Source organism: Podarcis melisellensis (genome assembly GCF_964234715.1).
Source record: "Podarcis melisellensis genome assembly, chromosome: 6".
NCBI classification, from domain to species: Eukaryota; Metazoa; Chordata; class Lepidosauria; order Squamata; family Lacertidae; genus Podarcis; species Podarcis melisellensis.
In genome coordinates this window covers 3,979,435-4,001,875 of record NC_138538.1, presented here as the reverse complement: position 1 = coordinate 4,001,875, position 22,441 = coordinate 3,979,435, and the positions used below count along the sequence as shown (strand labels likewise).

General features: G+C 48.4%; 1 protein-coding gene across 3 annotated transcripts in view; it reads left to right on the top strand.

Annotated features, from left to right (window-relative positions):
• Nucleotides 1-21,983, top strand: part of SNPH (syntaphilin) — a 47,166-nt gene extending 25,183 nt beyond the window's left edge. Inside the window, exons 2-5 of one of the 3 annotated variants that reach the window (XM_081916941.1) lie at nucleotides 3,857-3,947; nucleotides 6,644-6,850; nucleotides 14,158-14,307; nucleotides 16,388-21,983. In XM_081916941.1, the coding sequence (XP_081773067.1) occupies nucleotides 3,898-3,947; nucleotides 6,644-6,850; nucleotides 14,158-14,307; nucleotides 16,388-17,651 (1,671 nt within the window). In that variant the 5' untranslated portion in view covers nucleotides 3,857-3,897 and the 3' untranslated portion in view covers nucleotides 17,652-21,983. The remainder of the gene's footprint in view (nucleotides 1-3,856; nucleotides 3,948-6,643; nucleotides 6,851-14,157; nucleotides 14,308-16,387) is intronic. The other 2 variants (XM_081916942.1, XM_081916943.1) reach the window with 2 other exon arrangements.
• The last annotated feature ends 458 nt before the right edge of the window (nucleotides 21,984-22,441 follow it).

The window sequence follows — 22,441 nt, the reverse complement described above, 5'->3', positions numbered from 1 at the left end:
CTGTTTTATGTCTATACTGTTTCACAAGCACAGCCCCTGCTGTTTTCTGCATCCCAGCCCCTCTAAGCTTTTGTCTAGCCAAAATGCCCTCCCTAAATTCCTTTCCTTTGCCACTCTCTGGTGCAGCCAGGGTGATGGGTTTTTCCCGGCTCAGTGCTGCAGTCAGCAGGCTTTGCTCTGGCTGCGTCTCTCCACTCGCAGCATGCAAGCAAGCCGGGTGATGACTAATCGTGGCGCATTAGCAAAAACTCCTGCAGCTTTGCATCTTGGGGAGGAAGACTCCATCGATGGGGGAGCTTTTATCCAGAAAGGCAGCCTGCGTTGCACACAGCTGGAGACTCCCGCCCCCCCCCCAGCATCTCCCCACTTCCCTTCCTCTCCGGAGTGAAGGGATAAAACACAGATTGCAAAGTTTAGCGGAACCTACTGTCTTACTCCCCCTTTGTGAAACTCAGGACAGTTTCTTCTGAAGATTTGTGGTGTCTTTGTGTAAAATCAAAACTGGTTGTTTACAGGATGGAAGAGTTCTTGGGACCTAAATGATTAAGGCCCAAAATATCTTTAAAGACAACAATATGTTAAGACAAACACCATCCTGTGTGTTAAGATCAGCAAAGATGTTCAGGTGGTGGTGGGGTGTAAGAGGACATTCTCTGCAGCAGCCCCACAAGTGTGGGGTTCTCTTCCTCTAGAGGTGCATCTGATGTCCTCGTTGTAGGGCTATTCCTGTATGCTGACAACCTAACTCTTTATCCATCCTTTGATGGCTGAGTTACATATTTTAGAGATTACCTTTATTCTCTGTTTCTAAATTGCATTTCAGGTGTTGTGTTATATGTTACCTTTATCTGATCTTCAGTTGTAGCATCTCGGAGCTGTTCTAGCCTGCCCTGGGCTCTTATGGTGAAGAGTGGATAACATATCCTACAAATAAATAAACAGACACAGTTCAGGGACACATTCCAGCCAGGCAAAGGTGCTCAATGAAAGCCTGGAGCAGGGCCAGTGAACTGTGGAAGAGACAGGACCTAAGGAAAGTCCCAGGGGCCAGATAGAACTCTGGAGGGCCGCATTTGACTCTTGAGAAGTAGTGGACCATTAGAAGAGCAGCCTGGATCAGGCCAGTGGACCATCTAGTCCAGCATACTTTAAAAACAACAACAACAATTTATTATTTATACCTTGCCCATCTGGCTGGGCTTCCCCAGCCACTCTGGGCAGCTTCCAACAAAAGATTAAAATACAGTAGTCCATCAAACATTAAAAGCTTCCCTAAACAGGCCTGCCTTCAGATGTCTTCTAAAAGTCTGGTAGTTGTTGTTCTCCTTGACATCTGATGGGAGGGCGTTCCACAGGGCGGGTGCCACCACCGATAAGGCCCTCTGCCTGGTTCCCTGTAGCCTCACTTCTCACAATGAGGGAACTGCCAGAAGGCCCTCGGCGCTCGACCTCAGTATCCAGACAGATCGATGGGGTGGAGATGCTCCTTCAGGTATACAGGACCGAGGCCGTTTAGGGCTTTAAAGGTCAATACCAACACTTTGAATTGTGCTCGGAAACGTACTGGGAGCCAATGTAGATCTCTCAGGACCGGTGTTATGTGGTCTCGGCAGCAGCTCCCAGTCACTAGTCTAGCTGCTGCATTCTGGATTAGTTGTAGTTTCCGGGTCACCTTCAAAGGTAGCCCCACGAAGAGCGCATTACAGTAGTCCAAGCGAGAGATAACCAGTGGCCAACCAGATGTCTATGAGAAGCCTGCAAGCAGCACCCAAGCACAAGAGCCCTCTCCCCACTTCTGATTCCCATACTGCCTCTAACTGTGTAGGAAAGAGCACTGCCACTGATAGACTTAAAGGTAAAGGGACCCCTGACCATTAGGTCCAGTCATGGCCGGGGTTGCGGCACTCATCTCGCTTTATCGGCCAAGGGAGCCAGCGTACAGCTTCCGGGTCATGTGGCCAGCATGGCTAAGCTGCTCCTGGCGAACCAGAGCAGCGCACGGAAACGCCGTTTAACCCACAGCGCCACCAGCATCCCTACTTAGCCTCCCTGAATTTGCCCAGTCCTCTTTTAAAGCTATCTAAGTAGATGGTCATTACTGCGTCCTGCAGGTGCCAGTTCCACAGGTTAAACCTGCAGCACTGCATGTAGAAGTACTTTCTCCTGTGCCAATTGTAGAAACTTGGCACAAAGCTGCAGAGGCATCCTGGGGCAATTTGCCTGCCACGCGGTTCCATTTGCTCTGCTCCCTTTCTCCCCTTCTCCTTGCTCATTCTCATCCCTGAGCGCAATTCAGAATTATTATCTGATCGTTCATTGATTCGTTAATGGCCGTGACAATTGTTCCCTGTCTCTCTGAATACGGCTGGGAGGAGATTTCGGTGTATCCATTTTGTATGTGGAATTTGTCATTCTCCAAAAGATGACCAGCTGCTATAACCCAAAGTCTAGTTCAGGCCCCAAAACAGGACCAGGCTGGAGAGAGGGAGATGAGTTTTATGGGGCCGTGGGGATGAAGGCCAGCCAGCTGGGACAAAAGAAAGCATTTTTTAAAAATCTGTTCCTTTTTAAGATGTATAAACCGTGCTTTTGTGCACATATGGATTCCAGGGTGGCCTACACAAAAATAGAAATATCCCTACATAGAAATATTTCACATCCCTGAACAGGAAGCCGAAATCCATCAGCCCTAAATAAAAGGGGGGAGTCATGTTCTGATCCTGCCATGGGGTATATAAGTCCACTCCATTGTTAGAAGGACCTTGTTATCCATTGTGTTCACACCACACCTTGTCCTTTCCACCTTTATGGACTCACCCAAGGAACAAGTTAGGAGCCCATATTTGAAGGAGGCTGTTGTGCCTGGAGGGAGAACTGTGAGGGAAAAGACTCCATCTGGCAAGGCCTCCTTTTCCCTGCCTTGCTCCACCCTCTAGTCTCTGCTTCTCAATTTGTATTTTATTATTTCATGTACTGTGGCTTGCCGTTGTTTTACTGAAAGTATTTAGTTTAGAAATTATTTATCGTAACTGTTAAGGGTGAATTTCTGTAACTTTTATATGCTGTTATTATTTCATACTACTCTAATGATTGTTGAATGCTACTTTTTGATGTAGATTGCTTGTTTTAAAGTTTTGTATTATTATCACATTTTTGTATTGCATTAGATTGTTATAAGATGTACATTTTTTGTTTCTTCAGCTTGTAAACCACCATGAGTATTGTAAGATAGAAAGACGGTATACATTTTTTTTGAAACAATGTTGATGCAATATTAAATCCAAATATTGAAAATAATGAATTATTGAATATTAAACCAGAGGCTGTACAAGCACCTGAAACAAGTCTCTGCAAATAAAAGCATCTTACAAAGTAGGCAGGATGTGGGTGGCGCTGTGGGTTAAACCACAGAGCCTAGGACTTACCGATCAGAAAGTCGGCAGTTCGAATCCCCACGACGGGGTGAGCTCCTGTTGCTCGGTCCCAGCTCCTGTCCACCTAGCAGTTCAAAAGCATGTCAAAGTGCAAGTAGATAAATAGGTACCGCTCCAGCGGGAAGGTAAACGGCGTTTCCGTGTGCTGCTCTGGTTTGCCAGAAGAGGCTTAGTCATGCTGGCCACGTGACCCGGAAGCTTTACGCCGGCCCCCTCGGCCAGTAAAGCGAGATGAGCGCCGCAACCCCAGAGTCGGCCACGACTGGACCTAATGGTCAGCGGTCCCTTTACCTTTACCAAGTAGGAAAAGCTTTATAGTTTGAAATCTAGGCATCCCCAAATGCCCCTTGCTACAACCCATGTTTGTTCTAACCCCCAAATCCTTTCCCTCCCCCTTTTTATATCTCTCGCTCTTTCCCCAGCTGGAGTGGCAACCAACGTCACCGCCAAGACCTGCGGTTCCATGGCTATGTCCCTGCCAGGAAGCAGAAGACCCTCCACGGGATCCCGGAGGTGAATATCACGAACCCTTCCCCTCTACATTGCGGAATGGGACTTCCGGCAGCATCCCTCCTGGTTCACAGCAAAGGAACCATCCTTGCCCCCACCCCAGCCTTGCCCATACTGCTTTCCTACAGCGAAGAGAAAGCCTGAGTGCTCTCCAGCGATATGGAAGGAGCCTCTTCTCCTTCCATGGGCTTCGCAAATGTACAGGATTATGAATGCTGCACAGTGCCTTGTGGGGACTGCAGAGCTGCTAGGAAGGAGGGACAGGTTGTTTCTTGTGGCTGCCGTAATCCAAAATTGCATGCCTGTTGATCACACCTTGGCACAACATTTGCATGCCTCCTCACCTGTTGTGCATGTGTGAACCGCTCCATCACAATAACTGAAGCCGCAACCCCGCACTTCAGTTCTGGGTAGCCAAAGGCAGTCTTTGGGGCAGCTGCTTCCTCAGGAGCAGGGGGGTGGTCTGTTGGCCCTGGCGGTTTGCCTTTCGCTGCGTTTCTCCCTGTCCCTTAGTGTGTTTTCATACATCGGAGGTCCCTGCCATTCCCATTTCCGAAGGCACCTCCTGAGAACAGGGCTGCCGGGCTCTTCGATAGGCTCTGCTCCTGTGCCTTTAAGGCAAGCCTGCGAAGCTTGCGATGCGCCAAGCCAAGCACAGCTCTCCTGTCACGCTCAGTGACCTGTCAGGTCCTGCCAGCCACAAGAGCAACGCTTGTTGTTGTTTGAAAATGCCAGCCCTGTCCGGGGAAAGCAGAGCAATGCTGAGCTGTTGTCAGACGCCTGAGCTCCCTGGGTTCATTCTCAGGAATGAAAGCATGTGTGTTAATATGGATGGGAGCGAGGAGAGAGTGTGCGACCATTTTCACTTGCTGAAAAGGACTAGGAATTGTTCACCCCTGGGCAAGATGCCATGGATCTAAAGTACAAGGAGACAGATTTAGGCGAAACGTGTTAGTAAGCTGCCTGTGGTGCTGTGGAATGTCAAAACAGAGACATGTCAAGCACTTAGTACCTAGCGCACTCAGATAGGAGTGTCCTTTCCAACCCTTTGATTATATGACTCCTTATCATAGTTTTAATTTTTATTTACAGTGTTTCTCTACAGTGGACGCTCGGGTTGCGAACGTGATTTGTGCAGGTTGCACATTCGCAATCCGCAGCATTCGCAACCTGCAGCGACGCATCTGTGCTTCTGCGCATGTGCAAAGCGCAATTTAGCGTTTCTGTGCATGTGCAACCTCCGAAACCCAGAAGTAACCTGTTCTGGTACTTCTGGGTTTCGGAGCGTCCGTAACCTGAAAAAACGCAGCCTGAAGTGTCTGTAACCTGAGGTATGACTGTACTATCCATGAGCAATAAATTTCCTGGGCACATTCATAATAATATAATAATAAATTTTATTTATATCCCGCCCTCCCCAGCCGAAGCTGGGCTCAGGGAGGCTAACAACAATCAAAATAATCCAACATTCTAAAAACATTCATTATAAAATTAATTAAAATCAAATTATAATCAAATTAATGGCAAGCATCAAGCAAAATTCTGTGCAGATTGCCTGATCCTGTACTCCACCGGGAGCCAGTGCAGCTGGTATAGCACCGGATGAATGTGATCTCGCAGCGAAGACCCCGTAAGGAGTCTCGCCGCGGCATTCTGCACCCGCTGGAGTTTCTGGGTCAGTCTCAAGATGTAGAATCATGAGATTGTAGATTTGGAGGAGTCCCAGGGGTCATCTGGCCTAACCCCCTTCCATGCACGAATAGATGTACAGGTTCAGATGTAGAAATACAGCACGAGGGTAAAGTCAAAAGCAAATTAAGACAACGTTATTATATATACAATGGAATCTCGGTTTTCAAACGTAATCCGTTCTGGAAATCCATGCGACTTCCAAACGGTTCGGAAACCGAGGACCAAAGGTCTGTCAGCAAGTTCAATGGGGAAAATTGAGAAACACACACCTCAGAAACCGCTCAACTTCTGAGATGCATTTGAAAACGGAAACATTCCCTTCCGGGTTTTTGGCGTTCGGCTTCCGAAACATTCGGCAGCCGAGACATTCGAAAACCGAGGTTTGACTGTGTGTGTATATAGTCAATTAATACATGTTCCCTTGCAAGCTTCTCTCCTACCTTTTCCTATCCATCTATCTAGAATGTTGCTTAAAGGGTCTCTGCCGCCTCTTGTCATCTCAAAGGCAGCCTGGGCCTAAGAATGATACTGTATTTTTCCGTGTATAAAACTAGCTTTTTTTCCTTTTAAAAATGTCAAAAATTAGGGGGCGTCTTATACACGGATAGTGCCAAAAGGGTGGGTTGGCGATTGGTGAGTCCCCCCAAATAGGGGGTGTATTATACAGGGAGGCGTCTTATATACGGAAAAATACGGTACTTTCCAGCACTTCCCCTCTAGCGCTTATGATCAGATGCTTTTTCCTGGGCTCTGAGCTCCATGAAAGTGATGGGGTGCTCCTGCTGGGGTGCTGGGGAGTGGTGCTGGGGGCTTGCAGCGCCCTCCCCAGGCCCGCCTTTGCTACTGCTTCACTAACCTGTTTGCAGAGAGAGCTTTTGCCACGTTCCATTTTGAACCCCGCCTGTTTGTTCTTGTCGTTTGTTTTGTTCTGTTCTGTCCTGTTTTGTTTTTTTCTTCTTCCTGTATTCGTGTTTTCCTTTGGTGGTGTTGTTTTTTTTCATTTTAAGCCGTGAGTTTTACGGAAGGAGTGGCTTTGCCTCGTTCTTTAAGTCTGCAACGGCCCCTGCCACTCCGACTGAGAAACAGCCTCTTCTTCCCGCCTCCAGGCGTCCCTCTCCGCCAGTGAGCATGCGGGACACCTACGGCACCTCCTCGCTCAGCAGCAGCAGCAACTCCGGTTCCTGCAAGGGCAGCGACAGCAGCCCCACCCCAAGGTAACCCTTGGCTCCTGGAAGGGCAGCACACACAAACACACACACACACACACACACACAAACATACCACAAGCGTCCAACATAAGAGAGAGAATTGCCTTGCCAACCCAACAGTGGCCTGCTAGATGATGATGATGATGATGATGATGATTTATTTATACCCCACCCATCTGGCTGAGTTTCCCCAGCAACTCTGGGCAGCGTGGTGTAGTGGTTAAGAGCGATGGACTTGTAATCTGGTGAACTGGGTTCGCTTCCCTGCTCCTCCACATGCAGCTGCTGGGTGACCTTGGGCCAGTCACACTTCTCTGAAGTCTCTCAGCCCCACTCGCCTCACAGAGTGTTTGTTGTGGGGGAGGAAGGGAAAGGAGAATGTGAGCCGCTTTGAGACTCCTTAAAGGGAGTGAAAGGCGGGATATCAAATCCAAACTCTTCTTCTTCTTCTTCAGTACCCAATCAAGTGTTAAAAACAATACAGCACCAAAAATTAAAAGCTTCCCCAAACAGGGCTGCCTTCAGATGTCTTCTAAAAGTCAGAGAGTTGTTTATTTCCTTGACATCTGGTGCGAGGGCATTCCACAGGGCGGGCACCACCATCGAGAAGGCCCTCTACCTGTTTCCCTGTAACTTGGCTTCTCACAGTGAGGGAACTGCCAGAAGGCCCTCGGAGCTGGACCTCAGTGTCTGGGCAGAACGATGGGGGTGGAGACGCTCCTTTAGTTATACTGGACCGAGGCTGTTTAGGGCTTTTAAAGGTGAGCACCAACACTTTGAATTGGTGATATGTGGTCCTGGCGGCCGCTCCCAGTCACCTGTCTAGCTGCTGCATTCTGGATTAATTGCAGTTTCCGGGTCACCTGCAAAGGTAGACCCACGTAGAGCACATTGCAGTAGTCCAAGCGGGAGATAACCAGAGCATGCACCACTCTGGCAAGACAGTTCACAGGCAGGTAGAGTCTCATCCTGCGTACCAGATGGAGCTGGTAGACAGCTGCCCTGGACACAGAAGTAACCTGCGCCTCCATGGACAGCTGTGAGTCCAAAATGACTCCCAGGCTGCGCACCTGGTCCTTCAGGGGCACAGTTATCCCATTCAGGACCAGGGAGTCCTCCACACCAGCCCGCCCCCTGTCCTCCCAAATCAGTACTTCTGTTTTTAATAATAATAATAATCATAATTTATTTATACCCCACCCTTCCCGGTTCAGAAAACCGGGCTCAGGGTGGCTAACAACAAATTTAAAACACTTAATTATACAACAAGAAAACAGCATAAAATACAGTATAAAAGTGTGAATAACAATAAATTGAAAGTTCTAAAATCAATTTAGTGGAAAATCCACGCAATAAACATTAGATGATCACCAGGGCTAGCTGGCTAAATTAGTCCTCTTTGGGCCAGCAAGGAGGCCAGGGGAGAATTAGCCTCTGGGATAGCTGCAAGCTGAGCACGATAGAGGCGCATTAGTCCACAGCACCTGGTAGTCTGGGAGTATACCGCCTCTGAATATGGAGGGTTCTGCTCAGCTTGGTCTTTGCCAACCTGGCAGCCTCCCCATGTTTTGAACTACAAGTCCCATCAGCCTAGGTTGATTGGAGTTGTAGTCCCAAAGGATGATCAAGGGTCTGGAAACCAAGCCGTATGAGGAACGGTTGAAGGATCTGGAGATGCCTAGCCTGGAAAAGAGGAGAGATGGGATAGCCATCTCCAAACACCTGTGAAGGTCTGTCGCGTGGAAGCTGGAGCAAGCATGTTTTCTACTGCTCTGGAGGGTAGCACTGAAATCAATGGATTCGAGTTGCAAGAAAGTAGATTCTGACTAAACATCAGGAAGATAGATAGATAAGATAAAACTTTATCCGCATTAGCCAATGGCCATAGCAACAGTAAAACATTACAGTATACACAGAAAAGGAAGTTTGATATAAGAGCACAATTTAAAGTCCTGAATCAGCAGTCAGTTAGTGGCCCTTATTCTGATTGCCCCTGCTGTGAACCTAGCAACCTTTGCTGTTCTCTGCTCATTTTGATCTGATAGAATGAAGCACATTGTGGCAGTGGTTGAGCGCCCTGGGATGGTTAGTACGAGTGGGGTGAGGATCTCGTTCCTCACGTCTTTGTAGAGAGTACAGGACAGGAGGACATGTGCCACTGTTTTGGTGCTACCATCTCCACAGGGGCAAAGACGTTTCTCAGGTGGAATCTTTTGGAATCGACCCTCAAGTACCGCAGATGGCAAAACATCCAGTCTCGCAAGTGTAAAAGCACGTCTGTATTTTGGGATCATAAGTTTGTGCAGATATGGGGCCAGAGAATCAAAATGGAGAGGTGGAAAATGAACATACCAAGGGCAGAATTTCCTTATAGTGGCCAGGTTTTTCTGAAACATGAAGAAGAACTTTCTGGCAGTAAGAGCTGCTCAACCGTGTACTGGAGTCCTTCATAAGATTCACTGGGGGTTTTCAAGCAGAGGTTGTATTGCAGGGGGTTGGACTAGATGGCCCTTGGAGTCCCTTCCAACTGTGATTCTATGAAAACATTTGAAGGGCACCCAGCTGGCAAAGGCTAATTTAGCCGTTCTGGCTAATAGCCATCACCTAACCTCAACATAGGCGCTGTGGGTTAAACCACAGAGCCTAGGACTTGCTGATCAGAAGGTCAGCGGTTCGAATCCCTGTGACGGGGTGAGCTCCCGTTGCTTGGTCCCAGCTCCTGCCCACCTAGCAGTTCGAAAGCAAGTCAAAGTGCAAGTAGATAAATAGGTACCACTCCGGCAGGAAGGTGAATGGCGTTTCCGTGCGCTGCTCTGGTTTGCCAGAAGCAGCTTAGTCATGCTGGCCACATGACCCGGAAGCTGTACACCAGCTCCCCTGGCCAATAAAGCGAGATGAGCGCCACAACCCCAGAGTTGGTTACAACTGGACCTAATGGTCAGGGGTCCCTTTACCTTTACCTTTAACCTCAACATGTCCAATATAACTGGGGAAATGTAATTGATTAGTCCAATCCTAACCTGGCACCAGTGATCCAGGTGGACTACCAAATAATGGCAGATTTAACTCCTACTGCAGGTTCACTCAGGCTGTCCTGCAGCACAGAAGAGTAGCTAGGAAGCAACTGGAAGGTAATCTGCCTGTACTCTTTTATTGAACTACATGGCTAACTATATTTGTAAGCAACCGTGAATATAAATTCACCTGCTGATAATAAGGCTGGACCTGTGAATGAACCCCAATAAATAAATAAACCCCATAAAAAGGGGTTGGATTCTGTCTTTCAAAGTAGCTGTTTCAAAAGAGCAGTACTGCAGTATGTGCAGACTAATTCTGAACTCGGTTGAAATGAGGGCCGTTACACGCCGCTAAAACTGGGGCATAACGTATGTGTCTTGATACAGGGTTTCAGAAGTGATCAAATTCACCATTAGTGTGGAAGGGCATCTATTGGTAGATGATTGATAGATGATAGATATATAGATATAGATATAGATATAGATGATATAGATAGATAGATAGATAGATAGATAGATAGATAGATAGATAGATAGATAGATAGATAGATAGAGATGATAGATAGATGATAGATAGATAGATAGATAGATAGATAGATAGATAGATAGATAGATAGATAGATAGATAGATAGAGATAGATACAGATAGATAGATAGATAGATAGATAGATAGATAGATAGATAGATAGATGATAGATAGATAGATAGATAGATAGATAGATAGATAGATAGATAGATGATAGATAGATGATAGATAGATAGATGATAGATAGATAGATAGATAGATAGATAGATAGATAGATAGATAGATAGATAGATAGATAGATATTGCAATTGCTCTTATGCACCTGTCCTTTGCATACAACCTATGTATTGACCTGGAATTAAAAGATAAATAAATACTGATTGTATTTCAGGAACCTTAAAAATTAAGTCCAATGTTGCAATAGGAAAAAGGAAAGGAAAGGAAAAGCCTCTATTCAACAGAAACTTTGTGAAGGTCACCAGTTATTGCAGCTGCAGATGGAATAGTGCTCGAAGGATGTACTTTCACGTTACACATTTTTGGCAGTGTTCCTGTCCTCAGCTCCTGCTTCTCCCATCTATAACATCCAGCCCAGCCTACCTGGCGTCATGATGATGTGTGTGTCCTCCCTGCCATCACATTCCCTGCTCCGCATCACTGGCAGGACCAGGGAGCCATGCATAAGCATATATATCATATTTTTCGCTCTATAGGACACACTTTTTCCCCTCCAAAAATTAAGGGGAAATGTGTGTACGTTTTATGGAGCGAATGCAGGCTCCTTGGCTTCAGTGATAGCAACGCAAAGCCTCCGAAGTGCAGAGAGCGCGCTCCCTCTGCACTCCAGAGGCTTCGCGTTGCTTTCGCTGAAGCCAGGAGAGTCTATCCCTGAAGCCTGGAGAGTGAGAGGGGTCGGTGCACACCGACCCCTCTCGTTTTCCAGGCTTCAGCGAAAGGAACCCGAAGCCTGTGGCTTCGGGTTCCTTTTGCTGAAGCCAGGAGAGCAAGACTCTCCTGGCTTCAGCAGAGAGGGAGAGCTGCGCAGCGCCCCTTTAACCAAGTGGGAGGAGAAATGGAAGGGGCTCCGTTTCTCCTGCCGCTTCGCTGAAGGGGCGCTGAGCAGAGAGGGGGAGAATTTTTTTTTCTTGTTCTCCTCCTCTAAAACAAGATGCATCCTATGGTCAGGTGCGTCCTATAGAGCGAAGATACGGTATATATTTTTATAAGCCTGCATTCTTTGTAACACATATTTCCACTGCAAGTTCGTAACATTGGACTTGATCCCATTTAATAATAATAATAAAAACCTTTAATATTGAATCAGATTCAGTAGTACTGGGGCCATCCTCCTTGAGAGTCTGGGCCTCATTCCCAGTACAGTTCTGAAAGGCTAAACTCTCATCTTACCAAAAGGGTCCTCTGCTGCCATTACGTTTGAAGGCAATCCTTTTGAGCTCTCTGGGAAGGAAGGAGGAGGTGTGAACTGGCATAGAGATGGACCAAATTAAGGAAGACAGGCCAGATCCCAGATTCCTAACTCTACACTCAGAATTGCACACAGACTTCAACAGGTTTTGTAGTGGGAAGAGGATGGCAGAGACTTGCGCTGCTTTCCTAATTTCTCTTTCTTTATCAGTGTAGACACTGAGCGTTTAGGAAGCAAGTATAAATGTGGACAGGAAATCTAGAGACAGCATCAGTCCTTCACTCCAGTGTTCTTGAAAGCTGCCGATCAGCCAGGAAACTTTTAGCCATCTGTTCAAACCAGGCTTAAACTCATACTCTTCCCTTTCACTGGCTGTATTCAAAACTGCCAGGACACTGCCAGGCAGGCAAGACACTGGCTTCAACCCTGACAGTAGCAGATAGATGAGGTCCACAGTCCAACGTCCCTATTATGCAAGCCCTTTTGAATAATTAAGGGATGCGGGTGGTGCTGTGGTTTAAACCACAGAGCCTAGGACTTGCTGATCAGAAGGTCGGCGGTTCGAATCCCCGCAACGGGGTGAGCTCCCGTTGCTCAGTCCCTGCTCCTGCCAACCTAGCAGTTCGAAAGCACCTCAAAGTGCAAGTAGATAAATAGGTACAGCTCCGGTGGGAAGGTCAACGGCGTTTCCGTGTGCTGCTCTGGTTCGCCAGAAGCAGCTTAATCATGCTGGCCACATGACCCGGAAGCTGTACGCCGGCTTCCTCGGCCAATAAACAAGATGAGCACCGCAACCCCAGAGTCAGCCACGACTGGACCTAATGGTCAGGGGTCCTTTTACCTTTACCTTTGAATAATTAAGCTGCACAAAACCCCACTTAATTATTTACTTTAGTCATTTCTAATGTACCCTGGGGGAAAAAATTTGAAGGGTGGAAGTAGCAATGTCTGAAATAAACCAATTAAAATGTAGGCTTTTCTACAGCTTGACAGCTAAAGTACACATCATGGAATCAATATATACGTAATAAAGCAATCATACAATTCAAAAATCAACAGTAGACTAATGTAATTTACTGTTAAAAAAATCAAGCATATAAAACATCATGGTTAAAAAGCCAGGTCAAGGTGGGGAGAGATAGGAAATGGACACACTTCCCTGGGCAAAGCATTTTAACACTGGAAAAAAGAAACTTCCCCTCATTGACACTGATAGGATCGGGGACCCTGCCATAGCCTAAGCTCTGGAGAGCTGTTTTTTGTGGGGGTTTTCTACAGCAGAATCTTACTGTACAACAAATTTATTTTTAACTTATTTTAGCTATGTATTTATGATCCCTCATTACTCCCCAAAGGCAGAAAGCTAGCCAAGGTCAGTGGTTATGGATTAATACAGAAAGGGTGCTGGGTACTGCAAAGTACTAGGGTTTGGCAAATCGACACGATGCCCAAGGGTCTTGCAAGCGTAAAGAAGCGTCTTTCGTCTTAAATGTCTGTCTGATTTCCCCCTCTGCTGCTCTTCTCTGTTTCTTCATTTGCTACAGTCATTAGTCTGCTATAGCTCCACATTACTCCATCCTGGGCAAGAGGCAGCACTAAAGCATCCTTTGCACGGGGCTATTGCTCTCCTCTGTTCTTGCTTGGCTTTGGAAGACAAATCTGGAGAAAGGAGCAGAAAAATCTGAGCTCGAAACGTGCACAGTTACCGTATTTTTCGCTTGATAAGACACACTTTTTTCCTCTTAAAATCTAAGGGGAAATGTCTGTGCGTCTTATGGAGTGAATGTGTGGTCCCTGGGACTGGGGGGGGGGGACCCGGGCTTCCCCTGTCAGCCCCCGTTCTTTGGGACTGGCGGTGGGGGAAAGCGCTTCTGGGGTATCCCGCGAAGCCTCCGCAGGGCAGCAGGGAGCCTTCATCCCGCTGCCTTGGGGAGGCTTCACGCGGCTATCCCTGGCTTTTGTGGGAGGTGGGAGAAGGGACAGAGTGAGGCTCTCTCACTTCCCCCACCTCCTGCAAAAGCCCCCAAGAGCTGCATATTTTTTTCTTGAATTCCCCCCCCTCCCAAAAAAAAGTAGGTGCGCCTTATGATCAGGTGCGCCTTATGGAGCGAAAAATACGGTAACGTAGCAGTGTCAACATAGGCAGCACCGTCCCAAGTTTCTGAAGCTTAAAAGGTGAACCCCAAGGCGGTCTAATTTTCAGCCCTGAAAGAACAAGAGAGTGAGTGTGAGCAAGTGGGGAGATGCAATCATGTGCTCTGAACCTTCGCCGGACCAGGAAGGGAAATCTCCCTTTAGACCATGGGCAGTTCCAAGGCACTGATGAACTTTCCTGTCTTTTCAGGCGCCCAGTCAAGTACCTGCTGTGCAGTGACAACCATGGGATCAAGCCCCCGACCCCAGAGCAGTACCTCACCCCTCTCCAGCAGAAGGAGGTCTGCATTCGACACCTCAGGGCCAGGCTGAAAGACACACACGAGAGGCTGCAGGACAGGTCAGTATTTGGGGGCTCTGGGGTGGAGGAATTTGAGGCTCGGCATTCCCCTGAACTAGCCAGGCCAGGCAAGCAGCAGTCAGCCTTGTGGGCCGCTCAGAACTGTGTCAGGTGGCACTTTTCAGGCACTAATGATTGATAGATTACAATAGCTGGCTTCATGGGAACGACGCACCTTCCTGAGATTTGCTGTGGAAGTATCTCCTTGCCAGTGCTGAAGATTCAGCTGGAAATTTAGCCAGCTTCGTGTGCTTCACCTCAGGCAGCAAACCCTAACCCTTACTCACAGGTAAGTGTGCATAGGATTGCTGCCTAAGAGAAGCAGATAAAGGTAACTTTGCTGAATTTGTACAGTCTACTCACAGAATTTAACTTCCACTCTATATCGGGTAGTCAACCTTTTTATACCTACCGCCCACTAATGCATCTTTCTTGATGGTACAATTTCCTTACCGCCCACCAGGGCTCGATGGAAGGCAGATTCAGCTTGTGCCGTAGAATATGATAGGATAGAATAGAATAGAATAGAATAGAATAGAATAGAATTTATTATTTATACTCCACCCATCTGGCTGGGCTTCCCCAGCCACTCTGGGCGGCTTCCAACAAAGTATTAAAATACAGTAGTCTGTTAAACATTAAAAGCTTCCCTAATCAGGGCTGCCTTCAGATGTCTTCTAAAAGTCTGGTAGTTGTTTTTCTCTTTGACATCTGCTGGAAGGGCTTTCCACAGGGCGGGCGCCACTACCGAGAAGGCCCTCTGCCTGGTTCCCTGTAACTTGGCTTCTCGCAATGAGGGAACCACCAGAAGGCCCTCGGCACTGGACCTCAGTGTCCGGGCAGAACGATGGAGGTGGAGACGCTCCTTCGGGTATACTGGGCCAAGGCCGTTTAGGGCTTTAAAGGTCAGCACCAACACTTTGAATTGTGCTTGGAAACGTACTAGGAGCCAATGGAGGTCTTTCAAGACCGGTGTTATGTGGTCTCGGCAGCCGCTTCCAGTCACCAGTCTAGAACCCTCGACCGCCCACCTAGAATCCTGAAATGCCCACTAGTGGGCAGTAGGGACCAGGTTGAGAACCCCTGGTCTATATAAACAAATAGATTCGTATGAAACTTGGTAGCTCAGTCAGTAGAGCCTGAGATGCTTAATCTCAGGATTGTGGGGTCGAGCACCGTATTGGGCAAAAGATTCCCACATTGAAGGGGTTGGACTAGATGGCCCTTGGGGTCCCTTCCAACTCTACAATTCTACAATTCCATGAAACTATAACAGATTGGTAATTACTGTACAAAGCCGGTATGGTAAAACCAATCCCTAAACACCCCCCAAAAATCAACATTAATAAAGCATTTTGATGCCAAAGGCTTGAGCCTGGTGAAGTACACAGTGCACACACCTGCTTGTGCCTGTAATAATAATAATAATAATAATAATAATAATAATAATAATAATAAATTATACCCCACCCATCTGGCTGGGTCTCCCCTGCCACTCTGGGCAGCTCCCAACCAAATATTAAAAACACAATACAGCATTAAACATTAAAAACCTCCCTGAACAAGGCTGGCTTCAGTTGTCTTTTAAAAGTAAGATAGTTGCTTATTGTCTTGACATCTGGTGGGAGGGAGTTCCACAGGGCAGGTGCCACTACTGAGAAGGCCCTCTGCCTGGTTCCGTGTAACCTCACTTCTCACAGCGAGGGAACCGCCAGAAGGCCCTTGGTGCTGGACCTCAGTGTCCAGGCTGAATGATGGGAGTGGAGACTCTCCTTCAGGCATACTGGGCCGAGGCCGTTTAGGGCTTGAAAGGTCAGCACCAACACTTTGAATTGTGCTCGGAAACATACTGGGTGCCAATGTAGGTCTTTCGGGACCGGTGTTATGTGGTCCCAGTGGCCGCTCCCAGTCACCAGTCTAGCTGCCGCATTCTGGATGAGTTGTAGTTTCCCAGTCACCTTCAAAGCTAGCCCCACGTAGAGCGCATTGCAGTAGTCCAAGCGGGAGATAACCAGAGCATGCACCACTCTGTTGCAGAGCTAGCAAGGGCAGTGACCATCTGCTTGTCCGTCTGTTACAGGGATGCCGAGATCGACGACCTGAAGACGCAGCTCTCCAGGATGCAGGAGGACTGGATCGAGGAGGAGTGCCACCGCGTGGAGGCCCAGCTGGCGCTGAAGGAGGCCCGGAAGGAGATCAAGCAGCTGAAGCAGGTCATCGACACCGTCAAGAACAACCTGATGGAGAAAGACAAAGGGCTCCAAAAGTACTTTGTGGACATCAACATTCAGAACAAGAAGCTGGAGACCCTGCTGCACTGCATGGAGGTCGCCCAGGACGGGACGGTCAAAGAAGAGGGGGCTGCCGAGTCCGCGGGGGGCTCTCCGGCCCGCTCCCTCACCCGCAGCTCCACCTACACCAAGCTGAGTGACCAAGGAGCCGCCGACAGGAACCTGGGCGGCTCCCAGATCTCAGTGGAAGAAGCGGCCTGTGACAGTGGCTTTGTGGCTGCAGACGACTCCTTGAGCCGGACGGACTTGCTGGACCAGAGCAGCCTCCTGTCCTCAGGGGTGGAGTGCGGCACAGACGACACCTCCCTGCAGACCAACTTCACCCTGGGGTCCCGGGTGCCCACCAGCTCCACGTACGAGAAGCTGATGGGGTCTCAGCACAGCGTCGAGGCCGCGGTTCAAGCCAGCTGCATGCAGGAGCAAGCCATACAGACGGACTTTGTGCAGTACCAGCCGGATCTCGATACCATCCTAGAAAAGGTGATGAAATCCCAGGCTTGCAGCCTGGCCAGCCCCACCTCCGTGTGGGTGTCTGAAATGGAGGATGCAGCTGAACCGCGTAGCTTGGAGATCCAGGGCCAGAGCCTTCCTGGGGGGGCCACGGACATGGCAGCTGCTGATCCCAGCTCAGCCGTGTCGATCAGCGCAGTAGAGGAGGGAGAGAACGCTACTGAGCAAGCAGCTTCGCCAAGCCCAGTGGCCAACAGCCCAACCGTGCGCCAGCCTTCTAGCGCCAGCCAGTCGGTGAGCGTCATGTGCGCCCCAGAAGAAGAAGAAGAAGAAGCTGAGCCGGGCCAGGAGCTCGTAGCAGCAGCAGCGGCAGCGGAGCCTCAAACTTACTGGAGCCGCCACTTCATCGTGGATCTCCTGGCTGTGGTGGTGCCGGCAGTGCCTACGGTTGCCTGGCTGTGCCGCTCGCAGAGGAGGCAGGGCCAGCCCATCTACAACATTAGCTCGCTCCTGCGGGGCTGCTGCATGGTCGCCCTGCACTCCATTCGCAAGATCAGCTGCCGCTCCGTCACCAACACCAGCAGCTCCTGCTCCCAGCCATGACCTCCTTCCCCTACTCAGCCCGTTGCGCCGCACACATGCTTCGCCCAGAGAGAGCCAGTTCATGGAAACGACCATAATTTAGCTGACCACTGATTGTACATTTCATCCACGCACTGAGACTTTTTATTTATTTTGGTATTTATTGGGGGGGCACCTGGGTGACAGTTCTGACCTGCTGCATCTCGATTTATACAAATGACTTGGGGGAGTTAGGGTTGCCCCTCTTTCTGCAACCCTGGAGGAATTGCAAAGAGCTGGGATTGGGCAGCCGGCCTCCCTGCTGAAAGACCCTCACGCCGTAGGTGCTCTAGCTTGCGGAAATTTTCCTTTCATTCCACTTCAGGGAAGTTACGAGACTTTTTCCCGATCTCTCTCCTTTCCATAGTAGGCTCTTTCTGGCCATTTTTGCGATACGCTGGAAAAGCTCTCCGATAACTTGTTCCTTTCTCTTCTGCTTTTTCTAAGGCTACTCTAGAAACCACCGGTGTCCCTAATCCTCACTAGGCCACCACCCGCCACACACTTTTGCTCGTGTTCCCTCACTTACAGGATTTTGCAGCAGTAACTACAGATCCTGCCTGAGCCTTTTGTCGGCTCCCGATGGGAAGAGAAAGGGGCACATCACAGTTGCCTTGCAGTGACGAGATGTATTCTCACCCACTGCCAGGTTGACTCAGAAGTGAGGAGGGAGTGGATTTCATAGCTCAGCAATCGTTCACCTGCTTTGCATGCAGAAGGCTCAAAATTCATTCCCCCGCACCTCCAGGTGGGACTGGGAGAGACCTCTGCCAGTCAGTGTAGGCAGCACTGGCCTAGATGGACCAGTTATCTGACTCCACGTGAGATAGCTTCATATGGTCCATTGACCCAGAGACATCGCTTTCCTCCCTTCTTCCAGGCAAAGGGACCATCTTGGTTCTTTCATGGGGCACAAAAAATAAAGCAGAACCCTTTCTCCATCTAATGACACAACGCCCGTCACCTTCCTGACAGTTTAAAATGGCAAATTCCTTCCTTTGAAATGGGTTACCATTTCCCCAGCCTTACTAAAGCAGTCGGCACTTGCATTTTCAAGCTCAGTTCACAGTTTGTGTTTCTTCTTCTTCCCAAAAAAAAAAAAATGACTTTACCAATTTATAATCCCGCATTCCAACCCTCTCCTGTCGCCCTTTCTGTGCCACTGATGCCATTTTGTCACCTTAGGTAAGTTCCCTTCCAATCCACTAGGGGCAGTAGCAGGGCTACTGTTCAGTAGTAGCTTCTGCAGGCAGAGAGGGCAGCGCACATGTGCAGCGCATGCGCCCTGGCCCTGGTTCAATACAGTGGTAACTTGGTTTGGATTACAAACACGTCAAACCCAGAAGTGCATGTCCCGGTTTGCAAACTTATTTTGGATTACAACCCAATTTTTTTTGGATTATGAACAAATTTTTTGGGAGGTCCCATTGGTGAAAGCACGCCTTGGGTTACAACCTGTTTTGGTTTACAAACGGACCTCTGGAACAAATTATGGTTGTAAACCAAGGTACCACTGTACTGGGCGTCTCCTGTTTGTTCTTAATGTTTTCATTACTGCCTGCCTTAGGCGCAACTCAATGGACATGATCATGGGGGGAGGGGTAAGGGACTCTAGATAAATCGCTGCTGGTCAGGATAGATAATGCCATGTTGGGTGGCCTAGTGGTCTGAATAAGGAAATTGCCCAACGCTATCCCATGTCCCTGTGGCTTCATCCTGCTCTGCTCTTTTCCCTGCCCCCACTTGCCAGACAGTGATGCCCAATAAATAGTCTCTTATGCTGGATGCGGGTGGCGCTGTGGGTTAAACCACAGAGCCTAGGACTTGCCGATCAGAAGTTCGGTGGTTCGAATCCCCGCGACGGGGTGAGCGCCCGTTGCTCGGTCCCTGCTTCTGCCAACCTAGCAGTTTGAAAGCACGTCAAAGTGCAAGTAGATAAATAGGGACCGCTTACTAGCGGGAAGGTAAACGGCGTTTCCGTGTGCTGCTCTGGTTTGCCAGAAGCGGCTTAGTCATGCTGGCCACATGACCCGGAAGATGTACGCAGGCTCCCTTGGCCAATAAAGCGAGATGAGCGCCGCAACCCCAGGGTCGGCCACGACTGGACCTAATGGTCAGGGGTCCCTTTACCTTTTATGCTGGAGTCATGCAATACAACTCCCTTCCCAACTCAATTTTCTTCTTATTCACCCGCTTCCTTCAGATTTTGTGCCCACGAATCCCCTAAGAAAAACAGATGCTTTCATCTGGAGGCTCCTTTGGCAAACTTCGTAAGGGGTTGATCCAAACCAGTATTCTTTAGTCCAGTAGTCTTCAGTCTTTTCACACCCAGGACCCACCTTCGACCCAAACATGCCCCATTATTTTTTTTTTACCATAGTGCAACTGCTGCTTTTGTGACCCATCATAGATCAAGCCGTGGCCCAGAGGTCAGTCCCAACCCACCTGTTGAAAAACCAGTGCTTTAACCAACCTCAAACAAATGATGCTGCTCACACCACTAAGATGTGCTGTGCCCCCCTTTTCTCTCAAATCCAGCAACCTGTTTCATGAGCCCACAACTTCTCATTCCTGCCACTGGTGTTCCAATTACCCACTATGCTTTTTCAAAGCAACCGCGAAGGAACAATGCACACAGCCACATTCTTGCTGCTTTTTTTTTGTCCCATTAGTGACGACTCTCCGCACTCTGAGGAGCAACCAGTAGGAAGAGAGCTCACATGGGATGGAATGAATGAATGCCTAGATGTATGATTGTTTTAAGACTCAACATATATCTCCTCTAGGTGGTGTAGGAGCCCCAGGGATGAGACACTGTGTAGTACGTATAAACTGGATTTTTATTGTTAGGATTTAAGACTCAGGCCTGTCTTGAAGTCATGCCCTCTGCTTTGGGTTTTCCTTTTCCTTAATCCCCAGAGTTGGTTGTGGCTACTCAGGGGGAAGGGAAAGGCACTTTGCACTTTCTCAGAGACACTTCATTCGTTCACATTTCCCAGGGCTAACGCTTGGGGAGCTTTGTCTCACGTAAAGCCCTGATCGCTGGCACCAAATGCCCCCCAGATGGTGCTCTACCATGTTCAAAAGTTTGGTTCTCTAACTTGGAAAGCAAGAACTAAACAGGCCGGGCCGGGGAAGCAGACATTTCAAATTTGAGCCTGGGCTCACTTTCGCCTATTTACCCCCAAAGCGTTGCAGAATTACGGAGAGAAATCCCAGCCCTTCTGCCTCCCTCCCCCCCCCCCACTTGAGAATGTTAACAGAACGTAGTGGATCACGAATGTTGCGCGAAAACTTCACTTTGGACGACCACGTTATTGTCACTTCTCCCCATCACGTTCATGACGAGACTTTTCGAACTCTCTTTGGCTCTGACTCCCCCAGCTGGGAACTGAATTGTACGTCGTCCACTTATTGGAAGCGGCTGCCGGCCGAGATGCAGAAGAGCCAGATTATATACCTCGCGTAGAGCAACTGGCCGCCCCCCCTCGCTTGGGGCAGTAATTAAGGAGTCCTTAATTCGGTTTTTGTCTTGTTTTGCACTATGTTCACTTTTGGCAAACTTGAACCCTACCATGCAAAGGTTATCGGCTGACAGCTTCAGGCGGTTGGTTTCCTGTCCCGCTAACCAGCTCTCCGCCGTACTGTTGGAAAAGCCCATTTTTCGTAACTGAAGAGGTGAAGGAAGCCGGGATACGGTTCTCCTACCTGGTTGCTTCTTCCATAATTAGTATGAGCTTTGAGAGAAGAAATATAAGCCACAGGTGGCTCAATGGGTCCTTTTGTCTTATTTGAGCTTAAGCTTATGGGTGTTTGGGTGATGCTGTTGTAGGGAGCTGGGAGTATCTCTATGCTGCACTTCCAGTTCCAGTTCTGGACTACTGGGATGCCACTGGGTGGGCTGGTTTAAAGGGATTGGTGCGAGCAGATGCCAGGGGAAGTATTTAGTGAAAAGACTGTGCTCCCTTCTCCTCCTCGCATGGAGACTTTCCCCTTCAGTGCTTGAGGGTCAGTCTCATACAGCCTTAAATTCTATGACTGCTATTTACTCTGTATTAGCAAAACGTCTGTCGTCAGGATAGGTGGGAGGGAGGGCTTGTATATTGCAGATCTCTTTGGGGAGGGCACTCCCATACAAGATCCCTAATTGGGGGGGGGCGGGGGGACAACAGGTAAGTTCCGCCCTCCCCACAAAGCATCCCTCAAATGCAGTGTGATATGTTTCCTTGTAGGAGTGAGAGACAACCATTTATTCATCTGGGAGAAAGAAAGTACTGGGTGCATTCATTGGCGATGGAGCTTAAGATGTTCCTAGCGACCACCAGGCACTAAAGAAAGCCTGCCCTGGCTTGCATGGCCCCTTCCTGTGTTTCTGTTTTTCAGTCCTACTAGAGTATCCAAGAATCATAGAAGTTTAGAGCTGGAAAAGGGAGCCCAAGACTCATCTAGGGAAGTTTTCAATATCTGAGGTTTTATTGTATTTTCAATATTTTGCTGGGAGCCGCCCAGACCGATTGGGGCAATGCACTCAGATGGGTGGCATAATAATAATAATAATAATAATAATAATAATAATAATAATAATAAATTTATTTATATATCCCGCCCTCCCCTGCCAAAGCTGGGCTCAGGGCGGCTAACACCAGTAAAATTACAGTAAAAACATAGTAGGGAGGGGGGGAAACCAATTTAAAATACAGGTTAAAATGCAATTTAAATAAATTAATTTAAAATTATTACTGTTATTATCATTAAAGCATAAGATGATGGGA